Below are 25,035 nucleotides of genomic sequence, written 5' to 3'. Positions count from 1 at the left end.
TCTAAGAGACTGACTCTAGTTCTCTAAAGTGGTTATATCATATTCCCACTCTCACCAGCAATGTCTGAGTTCCAATTTTTCCACATAGTCTCAAAAGCATTTGATATTGTCAGTTTTTCAATTTTAGCTATTTTAGTGGATATGAAATGTTATCTTATCAAGGTCTTAGCATTCATTTCTCTGATGACTAATGATGAGTACTATTTAAAATGTTTATTGGGCATTTCTGTATCTTCCTGTGTGTGTCCACGACTTTTACCCATTTAAAAAAAATTGGATTTTTTTTATTGTTGATTTTTAGGAAGTTTTTTTTTGTGAAGAATTATTTTACTTTTTAAAAAAATATTTTTAAAAAATATTTTTATTTTGTTAAACTATAATTGACATAAATATCCTATTAGTTTTAGGTATATATCACAGTAATTCAATATTTTTATACATTATAAAATGATCTCCATGGTGAGTATAGTTACCATTCATCACCATACACAGTGATTACTTTATTATTGACTATAATTCCCTATGCTGTTACATTCTGTGACTTACTTATTTTGTAACTGGAAGTTTGTACCTCTTAATCTCCTCCTATTTCATCTGCCCCTCAACCCCATCCTCATCTGGTTATCAGCAGTTTATTTCCTGTATCTATGAGTCTGTTTCTGTTTTGTTTTTTAGATTCCATATATAAATGGAATATATGGTATTTGTCTTTCTCTGACTGACTTATTTCACTTAGCATAATACCCTGTAGTGTCATTCATCTTATCATAAATGGAAGATTTTATTTTATTTTTTTATGGCTGAGTACTATTGTGAGAATTTTAAAAAATTATATATTCTGGTGTGGGTCATTTTTTATAAGTATTTTGTTGTGAATATTGGCTTGTATTCTTTGCTTTTTTTTTTTTTTTTTTTTAATTGGAGAGTGAGTACAAGCAGGGGCAGTGGCAGACAGAGGGAGAAGCAGGCTCCCCCCTGAGCAAGGAGCCTGGTTGCATCCCAGGGCCTCAGGATCATGACCTGAGCTAATGGCAGCCGCTTAACCAGCTGAGCCATCCAGGTGTCCCTATTGGCTTGTATTTTTAATGGTATATTTTTGAGGAACAGAAATCTTTAATTTTGGTGAAATCTGATGTATCCATGTTTAAAATTGCTAGTGGTTTTTGCCTACTCCCAAGGTCATGAAGATATTCTCTTAAATTTTTTTTTTAGAGGCTTAATAGTTTCAGCTTTTACATTTAGATCTACACTTTATCTAATTTTTGTATGTGGAATGAGGTAGGGTCAAGGATCATTTTATTGTGCTTATCCAGTTGATCTAGCACCATTTATTGGAAAGACTTTCCTATTCAATTACCTTGACACTTTTATTGAAAATCAGTTGACCATGTAAATGTGGGTCTATTTCTGAATTCTTTTGGGTTTTGTTCTTTGTTTATCCCTTCACCAATAACATACTTTCTTGATCATTGGATCTTTATAGTAAGGCAAAAATCAGGTAGTGTAAATTCTTCAGTTTAGTTCTTCTTAATCAAGATTGTCTTCTATTGAAGACTGTTCTTCATTTAAGATTGCTTTTCTAATTCAAAATCATTTGGATTTTATATAATTTTAGAATAAATTCATCACTCTTTTTAAAAATATGCTAGGATTTTGATTGGGATTTTTTTGAATGTATAGATCAATTTGATAAAGATGAACATGTAACCAATACAGAGTCTTCCCCCCCGACAAAGATTGAGCTATTATTTATTTATGAATTGATATTTATTTAGAGAGCATGAGCTCTCTAAAATCTTGTCTATAAATAATTATAGTTTTATTTCTTCCTTTATAGGCTTTATATCTTTTATTTTTCATTTGGAATATGACAGTGGCTAGAACTCCCTGTACATTTTTGAATAGAAGTGATGTGAGAATATGTCTAACGTCTTATCTATGTGGGGGAGAAATTGTTCAGTTTTTACCATTTGGTTATGATGTTAGCTGTTGATTTTTCGTACATGGCATTCATTAGGTTGAAAAAGTTCTCTTCTTTTTTTAGTTTTCTGAGAATTTTATCATGAATGGGTGTTAAATTTTGTTAAATCCCTTTGTTGTATAAATTGAGATGTTCATTTATTTTTCTTTTTCAGTCTCTTATAGTAGGTTGTGTCAGCTGAACATTAAACCCATCTTGCAATTTCAGGATAAACATTACTTGTCATGGTCTTTTTTATATATTATTAGATTTGATTTGTTAATATTTTGTGCATTTTTACATCCTTGTTAATGAAGGATAATGGACTATAGTTTTCTTTCTTTTAAATTATTTATTATTTATTTGACAGACAGAGAGCACAAGTAGGCAGAGAGGCAGGCAGAGAGAGAGGAGGAAGCATGCTCCCTGCTGAGCAGAGAGCCTGATGTGGGGCTCCATCCCAGGACCATGGGACCATGACCCAGGCCGAAGGCAGAGGCTTTAACCCACTGAGCCACCCAGGCTCCCCCGGACTATAGTTTTCTTAACTTGTAAAATTTTTGTCTAATTTTCTATTAGGGTTATGTTGGCCTGATACAAAATGTTGGGGGAAATTCATTTTACCTCTATTTTTATTTCATTTCATTTCATGAAATAATTTGATTATTATTATTTTTTTCCCTTAAATATTTGGTAGAAATTACTGGTGAAACTATCTGGATCTGGAGTTTTGTTTTGTTTTGTGGGAAATTTTTTGTTTAAACATTGATTTTTCTAATAGAGGATTTCAACTTAGGTCAGTTTCTATACGTAGTATGTTCTGGAATTTTGTTTAATTCATCTGTCTATTTACTATTTTTTTAACTGTCTGTAGGGTCTGTAGTGACATCCCCTATCTCAATATCGACTCATGCAATTTGTGTTTTCTGTTTTATTTCTTGGCTATTCTTGCTAGGGTTTCTAAGAATGTTCATTTGTTCAAAGAATTAACTCTTTTTTATTTTTCAATTTTCTATCTCATCAATTGTTTTTTTTCTTTTGGCTTTGTTTTATGGTCCCTACATTCTTTGAAGTAGACTTTTTAAAAGCTTTTGTTTAAGTAATCTCTGCATCCCAGTGGGGATTTGAACTCACAGTCCTGAGATTAAGAGTTGAATGCTCCTCTGACTAAGCCAGCCAGGTGCCTCTGCTTTCCCTAGCTTCTTAAAATGGAAGTTTAGATACTGATTTTTAAATTTTTATTCTTTTCTAATATATACTTTTTTAAAGCTAAACGTCTTCCCTAAACAGTGCTTTATCTGCATCATAAAATTTTCATTTTTTAAAAAAAGTTATTGATCAATTTGAAATATTTTAAAATTTCCCTTCTGATTTTTTAAACTTATGAATTATTTAGAAATATGTTCCTAAATTTAGCAATATTTTGGTATTTTCTCCTTTTTCCTTTTCTAATTTAATACCATTTGGTCAAAGAAAATAATTAACATAATTTCATTTCCTTGGAGTTTGAGGCTTATTTTTTCTTCAGCATATGGTTTATGTTGGTGTCTATTTCATTTACACTACAAAAAGAATGTATATGCTGTTGTTACATGGAATGTTCTATAGATGTTGAAGTTGTTTGATGTTTTTAAAACCTGTACCTTTACTAATTTTTTTGTCTAATTCAGTAATTACTGAAAAGTGGGTGTAAAAATGTAGCATTTTGATTTGAATTTTTTTTAAGTTCCCATTTTTTGCTTCATGTATTCTGTAGCTTTATTATTAGATGTGTACAGATTTAGAATTTTTATATCTTTCTTTTTTTTTTTTTTTGTTTGGTTGGCTTTTTCATTTTTATTTATTTTTTTCTATATAGGTGTAGAATTTAGTGAATAATCACTTACATAAAACACCTAGTGGTAACCATGACAAGTGCACTCCTTAATAACCCTCACCTATTTAACCCTTCCACAGTCCCTCTCCCCTCCAGTAACCCTCAGATGGTTTGCCTCTCCTTTTTTCCCCCCATGTTCAATCATTTTCTTTCTTAAATACCACATAAAAGTGAAATCATATGGTATTTGACTTTCTCTTACTGACCTTTTTCGCTTATCATAATACTCTCTAGCTATATTCAAGTTGTTGCAAAGTCAATATTTCACTCTTTTTGATGGCTAAGTAATATTCCATGGTAGATATGTAAAACATTGTCTTTATGCATTCTCCATTTGATGAACATTTGGCTCTTTAGTAATTTTCTTATTGTGGATAATGCTGCTATAAACATTGGGTGTATGAATCTATTCAAATCTGTATTTTTGTATCCTTTGGGTAATATCAACAAGTGCAATTGCTGGAGTATAGGGAAGTTCTATTTTTAACTTTTAGAGGAGCCTTTGTACTGTATTTCAGAGTGACCACACCAGTGTCCATTCCCACCAACCTTGTGGGAGAGCTCCCTTCTCTGCTTCCTCTCCAGCATCTGTTGTTTACTGTGTTGTTGATTTTAGCTATTCTGACAGGTGTGAGATCATGTCTCAGTGTACTTTTGATTTGTATTTCCTTGACAATGAATGATGTTCAGCATCTTTTCATGTGTCGCTGGCCATCAGGAAATCATCTTTGGAAAATGTCTCTTCATGTCTTCTACCCATTTTTTAAACGGATTGTTTTCTGGGTGTTGAGTTTTATAACTTCTTTACATATTTTGGATGCTATTGCTTTAACAGAGATGTCATTTACAAATATCCTTTCCCATTTCAAAGACTGTGTTTTAATTTTATTGATTGCTTCCTTTGCCGTGCAGAGGCCTTTTGACTATAGCTTTTTAATACAGCTTGAGTAAGTAATTGGGGTGCCTCCAGCTTTGCTTTTTCTTTTAAGGGTTGTTTCACTATTGGATGCCTTTTGGGAACCAAACAAATTTTAGGATTGTTTGTTCTAACTCTGTGAAAAAGGTTGTTGGTATTTTGATAAGGTCTGCATTAAGTATGGAGATTTCTTTTGGGTACTATAGACATTTTAATAAAGTTTGTTCTTCTGATCCATGAGGACAGAATGTTTTTACATTCTTTGTGTCTTCTTCAATTTCTTTCATTAGTATTTTATAGTTTTCTGAGTGTGGACCTTTCACCTCTTTGGTTAGTGTTATTCCTTGGTAACTCATGAATTTGGTGCAGTTAAAAATGGGATAGATTCTTTGATTTCTCTTTCTGCTGCTTCAGTACTGGAGTATAGAAATGGAACAGATTTCTGTACGTTGATTTTATACTCTATGACTCTACTGAATTACTGCCTCAGTTCTAGCAATTTTTTGTTGCAGTCTTTTTTTTTTAATTTTTTATTTTTTATAAACATATATTTTTATCCCCAGGGGTACAGGTCTGTGAATCACCAGGTTTACACACTTCACAGCACTCACCAAAGCACATACCCTCCCCAATGTCCATAATCCCACCCCCTTCTCCCTAACCCCCTCCCCCCAGCAACCCTCAGTTTGTTTTGTGAGATTAAGAGTCATTTATGGTTTGTCTCCCTCCCAATCCCATCTTGTTTCATTTATTCTTCTCCTACCCACTTAAGCCCCCATGTTGCATCACCACAACATAAATATTGTGAAAATGTCTATGCTACCTAAAGCAATCTACACATTTAATGCAATTCCTATCAAAGTACCATCCATCTTTTTCAAATAAATGGAACAAATAATGCTAAAATTTATATGGAACCAGAAAAGACCTCGAATAGCCAAAGGGATATTGAAAAAGAAAGCCAACGTTGGTGGCATCACAATTCCGGATTTCAAGCTCTATTACAAAGCTGTCATCATCAAGACAGCATGGTACTGGCACAAAAACAGACCCATAGATCAATGAAACAGAATAGAGAGCCCAGAAATAGACCCTCAAATCTATGGTCAACTAATCTTCGACAAAGCAGGAAAGAATGTCCAATGGAAAAAAGACAGCCTCTTCAATAAATGGTGCTGGGAAAATTGGACAGCCACATGCAGAAAAATGAAATTGGACCATTTCCTTACACCACACACGAAAATAGACTCAAAATGGATGAAGGACCTCAATGTGCGAAAGGAATCCATCAAAATCCTTGAGGAGAACACGGGCAGCAACCTCTTCGACCTCTGCCGCAGCAACATCTTCCTAGGAACAACGCAAAAGGCAAGGGAAGCAAAGGAAAAAATGAACTATTGGGATTTCATCAAGATCAAAAGCTTTTGCACAGCAAAGGAAACAGTTAACAAAATCAAAAGACAACTGACAGAATGGGAGAAGATATTTGCAAACGACATATCAGATAAAGGACTAGTGTCCAGAATCTATAAAGAACTTAGCAAACTCAACACCCAAAGAATAAATAATCCAATCAAGAAATGGGCAGAGGACATGAACAGACATTTCTGCAAAGAAGACATCCAGATGGCCAACAGACACATGAAAAAGTGCTCCATATCACTCGGCATCAGGGAAATACAAATCAAAACCACAATGCGATATCACCTCACACCAGTCAGAATGGCTAAAATCAACAAGTCAGGAAATGACAGAGGCTGGCGAGGATGCGGAGAAAGGGGAACCCTCCTACACAGTTGGTGGGAATGCAAGCTGGTGCAGCCACTCTGGAAAACAGCATGGAGGTTCCTCAAAATGTTGAAATAGAACTGCCCTATGACCCAGCAATTGCACTATTGGGTATTTACCCTAAAGATACAAATGTAGTGATCCAAAGGGGCACATGCACCCGAATGTTTATAGCAGCAATGTCTACAATAGCCAAACTATGGAAAGAACCTAGATGTCCATCAACAGATGAATGGATCAAGAAGATGTGGTATATATACACAATGGAATACTATGCAGCCATCAAAAGAAATGAAATCTTGCCATTTGCGACAACATGGATGGAACTAGAGCGTATCATGCTTAGCGAAATAAGTCAAGCAGAGAAAGACAACTATCATATGATCTCCCTGATATGAGGAATTTTTATATCTTTCTGATCTGCCTTTTCTATTACTATGAAATTTCCACCTAAAATTCAAATTTTTGTCCCTCTGTATGCAATGTCTTTTTCCTCTGGCTGGTTTTAAGAATTTTCTTTTGTTTTGATACTAATTGAATGTAAAGTACCTAGGTCTGACTCACTTTTTATTTTGCTTGGGGTTTGCTGAACTTCTTTGATCTGATTGTTGGTAGCTTTTGACAATTTAGAAAAATCTTTGGCTGCTATATATTCAAGTATTTCAAATATTCACTTTCTCCTTTCCATCTGAAAAGCTAATTGCTTGTATGCTAAATCAAGACCACTTGGTATTGTTCCATAGATTTCAGATGCTCTCTTCCTTTTATCATTCTCTCCCCACCCCATTTTAAGATTCATTTTGGGTAATTTCTGCTGACATTTTCAAGTTTACTAATCTTTTCCTCTGATGTATGGAGATAACCATTGTATGAATTATATGTTTGAAATATTTTTTGACAGCAATCATTTCAGCTTGTATCTTTAAGTTTTCCATCTCTTGTGAAATTTCTCATGTATTTGCCCATTCTTTATCTTATTCACTAGATCCTTTGTATATGATAATCATTTTACAAACCCTGTTGGATATTTCTGATATTTAGACCATCTCTGGATCTCCTTATACTGAATATTTTAATCCTGATCAGATATCAGATTTTTCTTACTTCTTCTTATACCTTGAGAGAACCTTGGGAGATTTGTTTCAGCTTGTCAATATGGTTTCTACCTTTTTGTATTTCCAAATTTTATTTTTCTCTCTTGTCATTCATTTGCCTTTCTGCTTTTTGAGATATCTCTCTCCACAGTAGTGAAGGACTGGAGTGCCTGCCTTAGAGGGACTTTACTCAGTTTTGTTGCCTCTTCCCTAGGCTTCAGCAAGCCAAAGATTTGTATTTGAGCAATTCTCTGGCTACCTGAACAGCGGGAGGAAGGTAGATCTCTCTTGCTATTCTGTATTGCTCTCAGCTTTCTCTGTGTTACTTCTCTATTCCATGTACTTTGTTAAGGCTCATGGGGAAGAATTACTGGATGCAGGCATACTCATTCTGTGTGCAGGACTGTAGTGTGTCACATCAGTTTTGGCTGGTTTCTCTCATGCTGTGCAAATTCCTATTCCTGAGGAGGATTCCCTTTCTGCTAGGGATGAAAACAGCCCAGAATCTCCTCTATCTTATAAAGGATTAATAATTTTTGGTATTTTGCTTATTTAGATTTTTTAAATCCTGTCTTTTCTGCTGGGTTTAAAAGACTATAGTTTTATAGTTTATCTGGCATGTTTTCATTAGTGGGAGTGATAGTCTCTTGCCACTTTCCACATTCTAACCAGAAGTAAAGACCTTGGTCTAACTTAGAAGACATATTAAAGTCATGTAACTGAGTGTTTATGAATCAAATAAAATAGATTCTAATGCTTATAATTATACCACATTTAAAATTAAATCTTATCACTTAGCTTTATTATATAAATATTTTAACCAGATACCCTTTAAGTGTTTCTTAAAACGCAAATCCATTTTTAAGAGAAAAATGTTTGCTACTATTGAGATAATGAAAAGAATGTGATAAAGCTCTACAGGTCATGCTTGAAGAAGGAATTCTAGTAAATATTTTGAGTAAAGCAAAAAGTTCTAGAAAAGTTTGTACTTTTCCAAGATAATTATGAATTAAAAAACTTACAGTTTTCTTCAACTCCTATTCATCCATTAATATATTTAAAATACAGCTATTTTATTTTATTTTTTACTCATTTAAATTCAATTTTTTAACATATGGTGTATCATTAGTTTCACATGTAGATTTCAGTAATCCATCAGTTGCATATGATACCTAGTGTTCATTACATCATGTTCCCTTTTTTTTTAAACTTGTATTTATTTATTTATTTAAAGATTTTATCAATTTATTTGATGGAGAGAGAGACCACAAGTAGAGGGAGAAGCAGAGGGAGAGGGAGAAGCAGGCTTTCCACGGAGCAAGAAGTCTGATGTAGGGTCCAATCCCAGCACCTTGGAATCATGACCAAGCCAAAGAGAGACACTTAACTGACTGAGCCACCCAGGTGCCTCATCATGTGCCCTTTTTAATATCCATTACCCACTTGCCCCATCCCTCCACTTTCCCTCCAGCAACTCTCAGTTTCCTATAGTTATGAGTCTTTTATGGTTTGTCTCCCTCTCTGATTTCATCTTATTTTATTTTTACCTCCCTTCCCCTATGGTCTTCTGTTTTGTTTCCTAAATTCCACATATGAGCGAAGCCATGTGATAATTGTTTTTCTCTGATTGACTCATTTCACTCAGCATAATATCCTTCAGTTCCATCCATGTCAGTGTAAATTGGTAAGATTTCATCCTTTCTGATGGCTGAGTAATATTCCATTGTATCTATATATCACATCTTCTTTATCCATTCCTGTGTCAATGGATATCTGGGCTCTTCCCAGAGTTTGGCTGTTGTGGACATTGCTACTATAAACATTGGGGTACAGGTGCCCCTTTGGATCACTACATTTGTATCTGTGGAGTAGATACCTAGTAGTAAATTGCTGAGTCTTAGGGTAGCTCTATTTTAATGTCACCTCCATATTGTTTTCCAAAGTAGCTGTACCAACTTGCATTTCTACCAACCGTGTAAGAGGGTTCCCCTTTCTCCATATCCTCACCAAAATTTGTTTCCTGCTTGTTAATTTTAGCCATTCTTACTGGTGTAAGGTGATACTTATTGTGGTTTTGATTTGTATTTCCCTGATGCCAAGTGACATGGAGCATTTTTTCATGTGTCTCTTGGCCATTTATATGTCTTCTTTGGAGAAATATCTGTTCATGTCTTCTGCCCATTTCTTGACTGGATCATTTGTTTTTAGGGTTTTTGAGTTTGACAGATTCTTTATAGCTCTTAGATACTAGCCCTTTATCTGATATGTCATTGGCAAATATATTATCACTTTCTATAGGTTGCCTTTTAGTTTTGTTGATTGTTTCCTTTGCTATGCAAAAGTTTTTATCTTGATGAAGTCCCAAAATTCATTTTTGCTTTGTTTCCCTTGCCTTTGGAGACAGTGTTTAGCAAGAAGTTGCTGTGGCTAAATTTCAAGAGGTTGTGCCTGTGTTTTCCTCTAAGATTTTGATAGATTCCTGTCTCATCTTTAGTTCTTTCATCCATTTTGATTTTATCTTTGTGTATGGTGTAAGAAATTGCTCCAGTTTCATTCTTCTGCCTGTGGCTGTCCAATTTTCCCAATGCCATTTGTTGAGGCTGTCTTTTTTACATTGGATATTCTTTCCTGCTTTGTTGAATATTAGTTAACCATAGAGTTGGGGATCCATTTATAGTTCTCTATTCTGTTCCATTGATCTATGTGTTTGTTTTTGTGCCAGTACCATGCTATCTTGATGATCACAGCTTTGTAATATACTTTGAAGTCCAGAATTGTGATGCCACTGGCTTTGGTTTTCTTTTTCAACATTTCTTTCTACTGGCTACTCAGGGTGTTGTCTGGTTCCATACAAATTTTAGGGTTACTTGTTCTGGCTTTGTGAAAAATACCAGTGGTATTGTGATAGGGATTGCATTGAATGTGTATATTTCTCTGGGTAGTATAGACATTTTAACAATATTTGTTCTTCTGATTTGTGAGCATAGAATGTTTTTCTATTTCTTTATGTCTTCCTCAATTTCTTTCCTGAATGTTTTATAGTTTTCAGAGTACAGATCCTTTACCTCTTTAGTTAGGTTTATTCCTCGATATCTTTTTTTTTTTTTTAAGATTTTATTTATTTATTTGACAGAGATCACAAGTAGGCAGAAAAGCAGGCAGAGAGAGAGCAGGAAGTAGGCTCCCTCCTGAGCAGAGAGCCCAATGCAGAACTCAATCCCAGGACCCTGGGATCATGACCTGAACTGAAGGCAGAGGCTTTAACCTACTGAGCCACCCAGGCACCCCTATCTTATGGTTTTTGGTAAAATTGTAAATGGGATTGATTTTTTAATTTCTCTTTCTTCTGTCTCATTGTTAGTATATAGAAATGCAAATTATTTGTGTGCATTGATTTTATATCCTGCCACTTTGCTGAATTCCTATATAAGATCTAGCAATTTTGGGGTGGAGTCTTTTGGGTTTCCCATATAAATAAAGTATTATGTCATCTGCAAAGAGTGAAAGCTTTACTTCCTTGCCAATTTGGTTGCCTTTTATTTTTTGTTTTTGTTGTCTGATTGCTGAAGGTAGGACTTCTAGTACTATGTTGAACAGCAGTGGTGGGGGTGGACATCCTTGTTGTGTTCCTGACCTTAGGGGAGAAGCTCTCATTCCCAAGAATAGCTTGAGAATGATATTCTATCTGGGCTTTCCATATATGGCTTTTATGAGATTGAGGGATGTTCCCTCTATCTTTACACTGTGGTGTTTTTTTTTTTTCAATCATTCTTTTTTGAAATCTGGTAAAATTCATATTGTCAGCTATTTTTTAAATTAATTAGTTAATTTATTTATTTTCAGGGTGACAGTATTCATTGTTTTTGTACCACACCCAGTGCTCCATGCAATCCGTGCCCTCTCTAATACCCACCACCTTTTACCTCCCACCTCCTCCCCCAACCTCCCTCCCCCCCCCTCGCCCCTTCAAACCCCTCAGATTGTTTTTCAGAGTCCATAGTCTCTCATGGTTCACCACCCCTACTGTGGAGTGTTTTAATTAAGAAAGGATACTGTATTTTGTCAATGCTTTTTCTTTATCAGTTGAGAGGATCATATGATTCTTATCCTTTCTTTTATTAAAATATGGCTATTTTAGACAGATAAATTATTTTAAGGCTAGTAAGAACTACTCTGAGTATTACAATGAAAAAATTTGAACTTACAATGGCTAGGTATTTGTCTTTACTTTTCTTTTTTTTTCTTTTTTTAAATTTTTTATTTTTTATAAACATATATTTTTATCCCCAGGGGTACAGGTCTGTGAATCACCAGGCTAACACACTTCACAGCACTCACCAAAGCACATACCCTCCCCAATGTCCATAATCCCACCCCCTTCTCCCAAACTCCCTCCCCCCAGCAACCCTCAGTTTGTTTTGTGAGATTAAGAGTCACTTATGGTTTGTCTCCCTCCCAATCCCATCTTGTTTCATTTATTCTTCTCCTACCCAGTTAAGCCCCCATTTTGCATCACCACTTCCTCATATCAGGGAGATCATATGATAGTTGTCTTTCTCTGCTTGACTTATTTCGCTAAGCATGATACGATCTAGTTCCATCCATGTTGTCGCAAATGGCAAGATTTCATTTCTTTTGATGGCTGCATAGTATTCCATTGTGTATATATACCACATCTTCTTGATCCATTCATCTGTTGATGGATATCTAGGTTCTTTCCACAGTTTGGCTATTGTGGACATTGCTGCTATAAACATTCAGGTGCACGTGGCCCTTTGGATCACTACGTTTGTATCTTTAGGGTAAATACCCAATAGTGCAATTGCTGGGTCATAGGGCAGTTCTTTTTTCAACATTTTGAGGAACCTTCATGCTGTTTTCCAGAGTGGTTGCACCAGCTTGCATTCCCACCAACAGTGTAGGAGGGTTCCCCTTTCTCCGCATCCTCGCCAGCCTCTGTCATTTCCTGACTTGTTGATTTTAGCCATTCTGACTGGTGTGAGGTGATATCTCATTGTGGTTTTGATTTGTATTTCCCTGATGCCAAGTGATATGGAGCACTTTTTCATGTGTCTGTTGGCCATCTGGATGTCTTCTTTGCAGAAATGTCTGTTCATGTCCTCTGCCCATTTCTTGATTGGATTATTTGTTCTTTGGGTGTTGAGTTTGCTAAGTTCTTTATAGATTCTGGACACTAGTCCTTTATCTGATATGTCGTTTGCATGGTACTGTCTTTACTTTTCTAATGTGTTTTTTTTCCCCCCTTTTTTCTCTTTAGGAATCCTAAAACCAAAATAGTAGAACGAAAACAGAAACATGGCTCACCATATTTTATTACTTTGGATAATTTTGGTCTTGCCTCTTCGGAATTCTGTATTAGCTGAAGATGGGGAAATAAGATCAAGTAAGAATAATCAATGTTTTTGTTATCAACAAATTGAATGTGGAAATACAATTGGGGAGCTCAAGCAATCCTTTTTAGGATCTTATTCTTACTGTTTTTGATGCTGTAACTCCCTAAAATGAAATGAATTACTGTGTTACATATTAACTGAGGGAAAAGCTTTTATCAGAGGTAATTTTGAGAGAATTCCATGGTAATTGTTTATTCTTTTACCCATTAGGCTTTGGAATAAATGGTATGGTATTCAGTTTATACTCAGCCATTTAGAACTTAGTGATAGGGAGATAAAGTACCTACCTCATTGGGTTGTTAGGACCATTTTATGAGGTTATCTCATAGAGATAACGAGATAATTCATATAAACAGGGTAACTCCTATCAATGGCTTAGCTCAGTGACATCTCAGTAGATGGTGACTATTATTCTGGTTGTGTATAGGAGAGCTTGCATTAGAGAAGGAGAGCTATATTAATTGCATTTTTACTACCCACGCCGTTATTTACAGATATCATGCGTCTTGTAAAAAAGTTGGCTTATAATCATATTTTGAAACTCATATACAACCTACTATAAATTATGGTTTCTACAGCACTTAAATTTGTAAGTTTGACAACTTGATTCAGCTTGATTAGAATTTATTAATAGTGAATTTATTTTTTTTTAAAGATTTTATTTATTTGACAGACAGAGATCACAAGTAGGCAGAGAGGCAGGTAGAGAGAAGAGGAAGCAGGCTCCCTGCTGAGCAGAGAGCCCGACGCGGGTTTCAATCCCAGGACCCTGGGATCATGACCTGAGCTGAAGGCAGGGGCTTTGACCCACTGAGCCACCCAGACTCCCCAGAATTTATTAATAGTGAATTTAATGTTTGTATAATACTCTCAGAGTTTAATCCACTCACATACTATACAAAGTATATATTATTTTCTCTGTTTTTTTTTTTTTTTTTTGAGTAGGAAAGAAATTCACAAAATGTAAGGGGCTTACCTAATATCATACAGCTGGTTAGAGGTATAACTAGTATTTGAAGTATGCCTTTGATCTTTAGTCCATTTTTTTTTTTCTGTGACACTGATGATTCATCTTTCTAAGGAAGAGGTTTCTTGGAGTGGTATTTTGTCTAGTTTTTATAAATGGCAGTACTTGCTTTTGTACCCATGCTCTTGGCTAACCTTGCAGTTATGAAATATATGGTCCATGGCTCTGAAAAGGGATAGGAAGGGCCAAGAATAACGTTGTAAGAGTTTATAAATACTGAATCAAGTGGCACACAAACACTAGCAGGTCTAGACAATGAGTCTCATAGTATTGAGGAAGGACTACCCTGAAGAACTCTGCAAACATGACTTGTCTGTCCTTTTGTCTCTCCCGCAAAGCCCAACAAAAGCATATGTCTCTAATCCCAGTCTAGCTTCCAGAAAAACCCAGAACTACATTCCCTTGCATTAGAAAATTTGCCTCTGAGGCAGAATTCCATTTCTGCTGTCCCTGGCCTGAACTCTGGCAGTGTTTACCATGCCAAAGGATGTTGGAATAGTGTTCCTCATGATTTTTTGGACTTCACACCATCTTAAGAGTGACATCATAATCACAGTTACATTTTTGAGGTAAATCCATGTTTTGGCAGTTAAAAAAATTTTTTTTTAAACTTCTGGGCTATATGTTCACCTGAGAGTAGTTTATTTTTACCAGTTACTTTGAGTGAATTACCTTTAAAATTGAGGCATCTTTGTGTGACCTTGTCATCATCCCAGATATGGAAATAGACAAATATGAGGAAAAGAATAGAAAGGAGAGGGAAAGAGAAAGAGTGATTGATTGATTAATTGATTTTACATGTAAGGAAATGCAAAAATACAAATAAAGAAATACAAATGCTAGTAGTCACTGAACTTTGTTTTTTCCTCCAGGACGGTCCTTTACAGTTATGATACCTTATTTGTAATGTCTACAGAAAATAAATCATTATATTGGGCTTCTGATCACTACTAAGAGAGGCTATTAATATGTGTAAAAACACAGGACTTAAAATTTGTTACTGTATTACCTTGACTCATCTCACCCTCTTTAAACTTACTATCTCCAAGGACATGTGATCTTTATCGTATGGGCCATAAATGGTAGTATTTTTACTGATTTGAGTGAAGAATTGAGAGAAACAGGAGGTGTAGCCATTCCTTTCAGTGTACTCTATTAGCTGTTTTGCACTGTTGGAATTACTCCAACCAGTTTGTCATTTGGGCTCTTTGATTCTTACCTCTGGACCTTTGTACTTACTGTTCCTTCTGATTAGAAGGTCCTTCTCTTCACCTGGCTAACGTTCTCTTTTTAGATCTCAGGTTCCCTGTCAGCTTTCCCACAGGATCTGTTCTGACTTTGCACAATTAGTTTTTACCCTCTCCTAAATGTTCTCATAATATTTTGTATTTTGCCTAACCAGCCAGTCATCTGTCTTAATAGACTGTGATATCTGTTTGAGATATCTTATATATCTTTGAAGCTGGTACCTAGCAAGATAGTCAAGCACAGAGCAGGTATTTAATATACATATACTGAAAGGCTAAAATAGGCCTGAAGGCATGCTGGGTACTGTGGAAAAGAGAGTTAAGATTTTTTCTTTCTACAAGTGCTTAGAACTTGTCTAGGTGTAACTTGTACCAAAGATGGTTTTTGTTCTCCAATAGAACTCTCAGGTGTGCTGATCTCATGTTTCCTGTTATGTTGAAACAAGAATCTTTATCTCTGTGGAGAAAGAATAATTTATACTACTTGTGAACAAAGATTCACTTAGCACAAGTCTCTCTCTGGCTGAAAATGAGAGATCAGATCTTTAAACATTGATCTTGTGTGTAGTGCAAGAGTAGATATTACATTGGTGATCTTAGTTCATTAAACTTTTATCAACTCTATCAAAGAATATGCTAGTTGAATTCTGAAGTTGGCAGAAAGCTTTTTTCTTTTTAAAATTTTTCTCCCATTCATTGACTTATGGATTTTTGTAAATACTTTAGATTAACATTAAACTAAACATATTTCAGGGATAACTTAAAAGAATGCTTTTAGCATATATCTGAAAATCGTTTATTTATTTTTGTGGTTTCATTTAGTCAGTGGGGAAAAGGAATTAAACGTTGCTTTATGGCAGTACCTGCCCCTACACAGAGCTATCTAGATATCATGTCAGATATAGTATCCTTTTTTATTCCCTACTTTTAAAGCTGAATCATTAATCTTTAAATTAAGACAACAGAATTTAAAAATGTCAACAAAAATAATAGCTCTGATTTAGAAAGAATTTTCATGAATTAGGCAATTTATCTTATTTAACCCTCATAAAGGTCCTATGAGCTGATTACATTTTAAAATTCTAGCTTTATTGAGATTTAATGGACATACAAATTGTATTATATTTAATGTGTGCCTCATGGTGATTTGATACCCATGTATGTTGTGAAAGCATCCCCTGCATCTGCTTACTTAAAGATTGTGCAATAAAAACCTCCCATATTTGCTTTTTATACCACAAATGTGTTCTGATGGTTTTCTTCTTCACTTAGGTTGTCGTACTGCTCCAACAGATTTAGTTTTCATCTTAGATGGCTCTTACAGTGTTGGCCCAGAAAACTTTGAAATAGTGAAAAAGTGGCTTGTTAATATCACGAAAAACTTTGACATAGGACCGAAGTTTATTCAGGTTGGAGTCGTCCAGTATAGTGATTATCCTGTGTTGGAGATTCCTCTTGGAAGTCATGATTCTGGAGAGAATTTGATTGCAGCAATGGAATCTATACATTACCTGGGTGGAAACACAAGGACTGGAAAGGCCATCCAGTTTGCACTTGATTACCTTTTTGCCAAGTCCTCACGGTTTCTGACAAAGATAGCAGTAGTACTCACAGATGGTAAATCCCAAGATGAAGTTAAAGATGCAGCAGAAGCAGCAAGAGACAATAAAATAACATTATTTGCTATTGGTGTTGGTTCAGAAACAGAAGATGCAGAACTTAGAGCAATTGCCAATAAGCCTTCATCTACTTATGTGTTTTATGTGGAAGACTATATTGCGATATCCAAAATAAGGGAGGTGATGAAGCAGAAACTTTGTGAAGGTAAGCCTTAATAGAATTTGGAAACAATTAATAATTGCATTTTCTCACACTTTGGTATAACCTGCTTATCTATACCACTGTAGTTATATTTAGTGTCAAGTTATCTATCATGTTAGAATGGAGGTGTACATGTATTTTTGTGTTTCATTTATTTTGGATAAATTTTGTTTTTAGAAACAGTCACATAAGCAAATCTATAGTTAGAAAATATCCTTTTTTGTTGCTGTTTTTTTTTTTTTTTTTTTTTTTTTTTTACAATTGCAGCATGTCCATTGTGGAGATGGAAGAAAATAAAGACACATAAAACATAAGAATATATAAATTACACATGATCACTATTACTCTTGTTAGTGTTTTGTCTTTTTCATTCCAGTCTTTCTTTTTTTTATTGTCTCTGAGAGCTTATTCATGTGCCTAAATAAGTATAACGTATATATAATTTTATCCTCTATTTTCATACTATTGTATATTCTATTATTTTTATGTATAATTTTCATCCTCTATTACCATAATAGCAGACAGTCTCAGTCTCCTAAGATAATTCATTTAATAATTCCCCTTTTATTGTGTGTTTAGTTTCTTTCTCTTTTTTAAAATTTTTATCTAAATTCTAGTTAGTTTACATATAGTGTAGTATTGGTTTCACTTGTAGAATTTAATGATTCTTCACTTACACATACTACCTAGTGCTCACAAGTGCCCTCCTTAATACCCATCACCCACTTAGTCCATCCCCCACCCAACTTCCCTCCATCAACCCTCAATTTGATCTCTATAGTAAAGAGTCTGTTTTATGGTTTGCCTCTCTCTTTTTCTCCCCTTCTGTTCATCTATTTTTTAAATTCCATGTATGAGTGAAATCATACAGTATTTTTTATTTTCTGACTTATTTTGCCTAGCATAATATACTCTAGCTCCATCCATGTCGTTTGAAATGGCAAGATTTCATTCTCATGAAATCATGAAATCATTCTCTCAAAGATTCTCATTCTTTTTGATGACTAATATTCCATTGTGTTCATGTGTGTGTGTATCTTTTTTATCCATTTATCAGTTGATGTTTTTTGTTCATTTCTAAGTTTTCTGCTATAAAATATTCTTATACAGAATTCTGAATGGGAATGTCTGATTTTTTTCAAAAACATAGTTCAAATTACTAATGTTGTTAGAGCTCTGTAAAAATGCTAAAAATTGCACTTGAGAGACTTAAATTTCTACCATCAGTGAGAGAATATTTGAAAATATAGTATTTATTAGTCAGTCATTTTTACATCATTCCATGAAATCTAACTCTGTGTTTATGATAAGTTCATAGTATGGACACTATAGTCCATAGTATGCCATTTTTTGGCAAATATTAATGTATTAGGATATTGACATTCATATTTTTTTTGGAGAGAGTAATTTGTAATACTACAAGCATTTAATACTATATCTAAAAAATAAAATTGATATAAAATCAAAAGACTATTTTTTCTAGTTTGCCTAAAAATGCTCCAAAAATATGTTGGTTCACATTTGATAGAAACATTTCTGGGGTGCCTAGGTGGCTCAGTTGATTAAACATCTGAGGTCATGATCTCAGGGTCCTTGGATAAAGCCTGCTTCAGGCTTCCTGCTCAGCAGGGAGTCTGCTTCTCCTCTTACTCTTTTTGCTTTCTCTCTCTCTCTGTGTCTCAGATAAATCTTTAAAAAAAAAAAATTTCTAAATGTGGTGTAGAAAAAAGATTTATTTCTCTATTTTCTTCATATTTGTTTGGGAGCTATAGTACAGAAAAACATTTAAATTTATTTTTAGATTATTTAAGAAGGGATGGAAATTAAGCATTTTCTGGGGCATCTGGGTGGCTCAGTGGGTTAAGCCTCTGCCCTCAGCTCAGGTCATGATCCCAGGGTCCTGGGATCGAGCCCCTCATTGGGCTCTCTGCTCAGTGGGGAGCCTGCTAACCCCTCTCTGTCTCTGCCTGCCTCTCTATTTGTGATCTCTCTCTCTCTCTCTCTCTGTCAAATAAATAAATAAGATCTTAAAAAAGTTAAGCATTTTCTTTAATCAAACTTTTAAAAAGTCACTATAGCAAGTACAAATGATTATCATAATTATTCTTTTCATGTTCCTAACAGTAAGACTGTGTTGACTTTTCTCATCTTGATCAGAGAATTTATATTTATTTTCCAATTTTACTGAAAAATAATTGACCTACATAGATTTTTAAATATGTTATAAGGTTAGAATTAGAATTCTTTGGTTTTGTAGCTAGATATATTTCATTATTAAAACAGACTTTTCATGGTGATGTTTTACCTACCATTCTTTTATATTCTAAAATATAAATTTGATAAAGTATGTCTGGGCAGTACTTGTTTCAGAGACTTTGTGTAGATACGTATTTTGGTAAATGCATTCTATTAAAAAATTCTAATTACACGTGAAAGATTTGTTTAAAAGGATAAAAAATTCTTTTGGCAAAAATGTCCAGTCTGTAAAAAAAAATTAAATTTGAAAGCTTTCCAAATATTTCTTCATGCACACTCAAAGAAAGAATGTAAGTAATGTCTGTGTCTATTCAGTTCACAAATATGCGGTACAATAGCCATCTTTTAAAATGTAGTTTTTGAAATTGTACTTAGGGGAATATAAGGACTTTTTTGCATTTGACTTTTTAATAACTATTAGATTATGATTAGTGCATTGTTGTTTTGCAGAAGCCTCAAATCATGCAATTTGTATTTGCATTGTTTGACAAAGTTCCTATTTTTTGTTGTTTTGATAAATGGTTAAATTCTACCTTGGATTGCTTATCTTGTTGTTCACTTTTATATTCCTGTTGTGACTGACGCACAATGAACAAAATATTATTTACTTCTTTGGTCCCACATGGATTATTTAAACTTCATAAACCTACCATTTGCTTAAAGGAGTATTCTGCAGTACATTTCTTATTTCAGGATGATCTTTTTGTGATGGACGATGGTTTCTTTATTTATCTGACTGGGAGTTTAGTTTTTTTCTTTTTCTTTCTATTCTTTTCTTTTTTTATTGTAAAAAACACATGAGAGCTAACCTCTTAAATATTTTAAGTGTACAGTACAGTATAGTTAACTACAAGCACAGTGTTGTACTGTAGATACCTAGAACTTCCTCATGTTGCCTGACAGAAACTTTGGGCCCATTGAATAGCTACTCCCCATATCCCTCTTCGTCCCATTCTGGCAGCCATCATTCTGCTTTCTGTTGTTATGAGTTTGACTACTTTACATATTTCATAAAGGTGAAAGCATGCAGTATTTGTCCTTCTGTGACTGGCTGTTGGGATTTTGATAGGGACTGCGTTGAAACTATAGGTCACTTTGGGTGCTAGAGAAATTTTTGCATTATTGAATTTTCCAGTCTATTAATATGAGATGTATCTACTTGTTGGTGATTTCTTTAGGCTTTTTTTTTTTTTTTTTTTTTTTTTTAGCGGTCTTTTGTAGTTTTTAGCATGTCAGTGTTTCACCTCCTTGGCTAAGTTTATTCCTTAGTATTTCATTACTTTTGATGCTCTGGCTAGTACTTCCAATATTATGTTGAATAGAAGCGGCAAGAGTGGGCATCCTTGTCTTGTTCCTGATCTTAAAGGAAGAGCTTTTTGTTTTTCACCATTAACTGTGAGCTTTTTATATATGACCTCGATTATGTGGAGGTAAATTCCTTCTTTATTTGATGAGTGTTTTTATTATGAAATAATATTAAATTGTGTCAAAATTTTTTCCTGCAAATATTGAGATGATCATGTGACTTTTATTCTTTATTCTCTTAATGTGGTGTGTTGCATTGATTAATCTCATAGGTTTAACCATCTTTGCATCTCAAGGATAAATTCCACTGGATCATGATGTTTGATTTTTTGGGATCCTTTTTATAATGCTGTTGTATTCAATTTGTTAGTAATTTGTGGAGGATTTTGCATCAGTTTTCTTTTCTTGTCGAGTCTTTTTCTGGCCTGTATCAGGGCAATGCTGGTCTTATAAAAAGACTTTGGAAGTATTCCCTACTCTTCAGATATTTGTGAGAGTTTGAGAAGGATTGACATTAATTTTTTAAGTGTTTTGTAAAATTCACTGGTGAAGATACCTGGTCCTGGGCTTTTCCTTGTTGGGATGTTTTTGATTCCTGATTCAATATCCTTATGAATCTGTTTACATTTTCTATTTCTTCATGATTCAGTCTTGGTAGGTTTTATAGTGTAGAAATTTATCCATTTCTTCTAGGTTATCAGAATTGTATTATTACAGTCTCTTATGACTGTATTTTTGTGATATTAGTTGTAATGTCTCCTCTTTCATTCCTAGTTTTATTTATTTCAATCTTCTTTTTTTCTTAGTTAATCTAGCTGAAGTTATTTTAGTTTTGTTGATTTTTTAAAAAAATCAACTCTGAATTTCTTGATTTTTTTATTTTACTCTTCTTTATTTCATTTATTTATGAATTTAGATTAAGTCAAGCAGAGAAAGACAACTATCATATGATCTCCCTGATATGAGGAAGTGGTGATGCAACATGGGGGCTTAAGTGGGTAGGAGAAGAATAAATGAAACAAGATGGGATTGGGAGGGAGACAAACCATAAGTGACTCTTAATCTCACAAAACAAACTGAGGGTTGCTGGGGGGAGGGGGTTTGGGAGAAGGGGGTGGGATTATGGACATTGGGGAGGGTATGTGCTTTGGTGAGTGCTGTGAAGTGTGTAAACCTGGTGATTCACAGACCTGTACCCCTGGGGATAAAAATATATGTTTATAAAAAATAAAAAATTAAAAAAAAAGATATAAGAAATAAAGATAATCTTAATTATCTTAAAGATTATTGAAATTAAAATTATTCTCTTGTTCCTATTAGTTTTGGGCTCAGTTTGTTCTTTTTCTAGTTTTTAATGAATAAATTTAGTTTATTTGAGATCCTTTATTCCAAAATACTTAGTATTTTGCCACATCTCATAAATTTTGGTATGTTGTATTTTAGTTTTTGTTTACCTCTAGGTATTTTCTAATTTCTCTTAATTTTTTTTTGAGTCAGTTGTTGAACAAATGGTTGTTCAAAAGCATGTTCAATTTCCACATATTTGTGAATTTTCCACTTTTCCTTCTATCATTAATTTCTAGTTTCATTATGTTGTGGTTGGGAGATGTATTTGGTATGATTTCAGTCTTCTTAAATTTATTAAGACTTGTTTTTTGACCTAACATGTGATCTATCCTGGAGAATGTTTCATTTGCACTTAAAAGAATGTGTATTCTGGTGGTGGAATGTTCTGTTTGGTCTACAGTGTTGTTCAAGTTCTGTGTTCCCTCTTTTGTCTTTTGTCTGGATATTCTATTCATTACTGGAAGTGGAATATTGAAATCCCTTACTATAATGTGTATTCTGTTTCTATATCTACTATTTCTCTGCTCAATTCTGTCAGCATTTGCTTCATATAATTGGGTGCTATGATGTTGGGTGCATATATATTTATAATTGTTATGTCTTACTGGTGAATTGACCCTTTTATCATCATATCATGTCCTTTGTCTCCATTGAGTTTTTGACTTGTCTATTTTGTCTAAGTAGTACCACCTTTGCTCTATTTTGGTTACCATCTGCATGAAGTGTCTTTTTCTGTCCCCTTACTTTTAGCCTGTGTGTGTCTGTAATCTTAGAGTATATATTTTATAGACAATATGTACTTGGATCTTGTTTTCTTTTCTTTTTTTCTCTTCCTTCCTGCCTTCCTTTCTTTTTTTTTTTTTTTTTTTGTTTTTTGTCCATTTAGTCACTCTGTGTCTATTTATTTGGGAGGTTAATCCATTTATATCTGAAATGGCAATAGGGAAGGATTTAGTATCACCATTTTGTTAATTATTTTCTGTCTTATGCCTTTTTTGGTCCCTCTTTTCTCTCTTGCTTTGTGTTTTTTTCCTTTGTGTTTCATTAACATCTTTTTTGACATGTTTTGATTTTTTTCTCATTTGCTTTTGTATATCTTTTATATCTTTTATAGGTATTTCCTTTGTGGTTACTATGAGGGTTACATAAAACATCATATAGTTATAGCAGCCTATTTTAAGCTGAAAAGTTAATTTCAATCACATACACATACTCTATAGTTTTGCTTCTCCCTGTCTCCTCAGACTTTCTTATTAATGTTACAAATTACATCGTCTTATATTGGGTATTCATTACCATATTTTTATAGTTATAGTTATTTATAATTTCTTCTAACTTCTCTATAAGAATTAAAAGTGATTTACACACCATTGTTAAAGTTCTATAGTATTCTGAACTTGTCTATATATTTAACCAGTGAGTTTTTTTTTTAAAGATTTATTTATTTTTATTTTAGAGTGAGACAGTGAGAGAGTTTGTGCATGCATGATGGGGAGGGGTAGGAGGAGAGGAGGAGAGTCTTAAGCAGACTCCATGCTGAGCACAGAGCCTGACATTGGGCTTAGTCTCACAACCCTGAGATCATGATCTGAGCTGAAGCCAGGAATTGGATGCCTAACTGACTGCACCACCCAGGTGTCCCTAACCACAGAGTTTTGTACTTTGAGTGCTTTTGTGTTGTTGTTTAATGCCCTTTAATTTCAACCTAAAGGACTCCCTCAGTATTTCTTATAAGGCACGGTGATGGACGCCCTCAGTATTTTTTAATCTGGGAAAGTGTTTATTTCTCTTCCATTTCTGAAGAATATTTTTACCAGTTATTTTTTTCATTTGAAAATCTTTTTCTTTCAGCAAGTGCTTTGAGTATATCATCCCATTCGCTTGTAGTCTGCAAGGTTTCTATTGAGATATCTGCCATATGGTGGGGGTGGGGGAATTCTTTTGTGCATAATGAGTGGCTTTTCTTTTGCTGGTTTCAAAACTCTCTCTTTTTTCCCAATAATTTGATTATAATATGTCTTGATGTGGATTTCTTTGGGTTCTTTAATTTGGATGTACATTTCCTTTCCTAGATTTGAGAAGTTTTGGGATATTACTTCTTTAACTAAACTCTCTTTCTCTCTCTGAAATGCCTATAATATGTATATTGGTATACATCATGGGGTCTCATAAGTCATTTAGGCTTTCTTCAGTCTTTCTCATTCTTTTAAATTTTTGTTCTTCTGTCCAGATATTTCAAATCACCTTCTTTAAGTTTGTTGATTTTTTCTTCTAACTGATCAAGTATGATTTGGAGCCTCTCCAGTCTTCCCCCCCCCCCATTTGAGTTATTATGTTCCTCAGGTACAAAATTTCTTTTTAGTTCTCTTTCATATTTTATCTCTCTATTGATACTCTTATTTTGTTTATACCATCATTTTATTAAGCTCACAGGGCATAATTATTATGGCTGTTTTAAATTCTTTTTCAGATAATATATCTACCTTTCTTTAGGGTTGATGGCTGGAGAATTATTCTATTCCTTTGATTGGGTCATGTTTCCTTGTTTCTTTGTGTACCCTACAGCTTTTTTTTTTGGATCCACACATTTGAAAAAACAGTCACATCTCTTAATTTGTCTAGATATTCTGGGGACTTTTGAGGCCTTTTTATGGAAGGATGCAATTTCTGTGGGCCCGAGTGCGCAATTTCTTACTTAGAGAGGCTTGCTTGGTCCACACACCCCCGCCCCCCCGCCCGCCGCAGTAGCTTTTTAAGTTCTCTAGTTTTGTCTAGCCAAAGTCTTAGCTGTAAGCTTCCTCACCCTGTTCTTAGTGGGCATTAGGCATCAAAAATATTCTGGTTCCCTGGCAGGATCCATAGTCAGGTGGGACCAATATTATTTCCTCAGGTAGCACTTGGGAAAGCTAGAATGCTAGATACGTAAACCATTCTTTTCTCTTCCTCCAGAGGGAGAAAGCTCAAGTTATGTGTCTTCTCTTGAT

General features: G+C 34.3%; 1 protein-coding gene across 3 annotated transcripts in view; it reads left to right on the top strand.

The window, feature by feature from the left end:
- Positions 1 to 25,035, top strand: part of COL21A1 (collagen type XXI alpha 1 chain) — a 254,886-nt gene that overhangs the window by 119,501 nt on the left and 110,350 nt on the right. For all 3 annotated transcript variants that reach the window (XM_013045877.2, XM_013045878.2, XM_004772401.3), the window contains exons 2-3: positions 12,913 to 13,038; positions 16,595 to 17,146. In XM_013045877.2, coding sequence (XP_012901331.1) covers positions 12,951 to 13,038; positions 16,595 to 17,146 — 640 coding nt within the window. In that variant the 5' untranslated portion in view covers positions 12,913 to 12,950. The remainder of the gene's footprint in view (positions 1 to 12,912; positions 13,039 to 16,594; positions 17,147 to 25,035) is intronic.

Source organism: Mustela putorius, unplaced genomic scaffold, assembly GCF_011764305.1.
Source record: "Mustela putorius furo isolate JIRA1106 unplaced genomic scaffold, ASM1176430v1.1 tig00003983_pilon_pilon_pilon, whole genome shotgun sequence".
Classification (NCBI taxonomy): domain Eukaryota; kingdom Metazoa; phylum Chordata; class Mammalia; order Carnivora; family Mustelidae; genus Mustela; species Mustela putorius.
The sequence above is the reverse complement of the archived record's forward strand: the minus strand, read 5'-3'. Positions and strand labels throughout refer to the sequence as shown.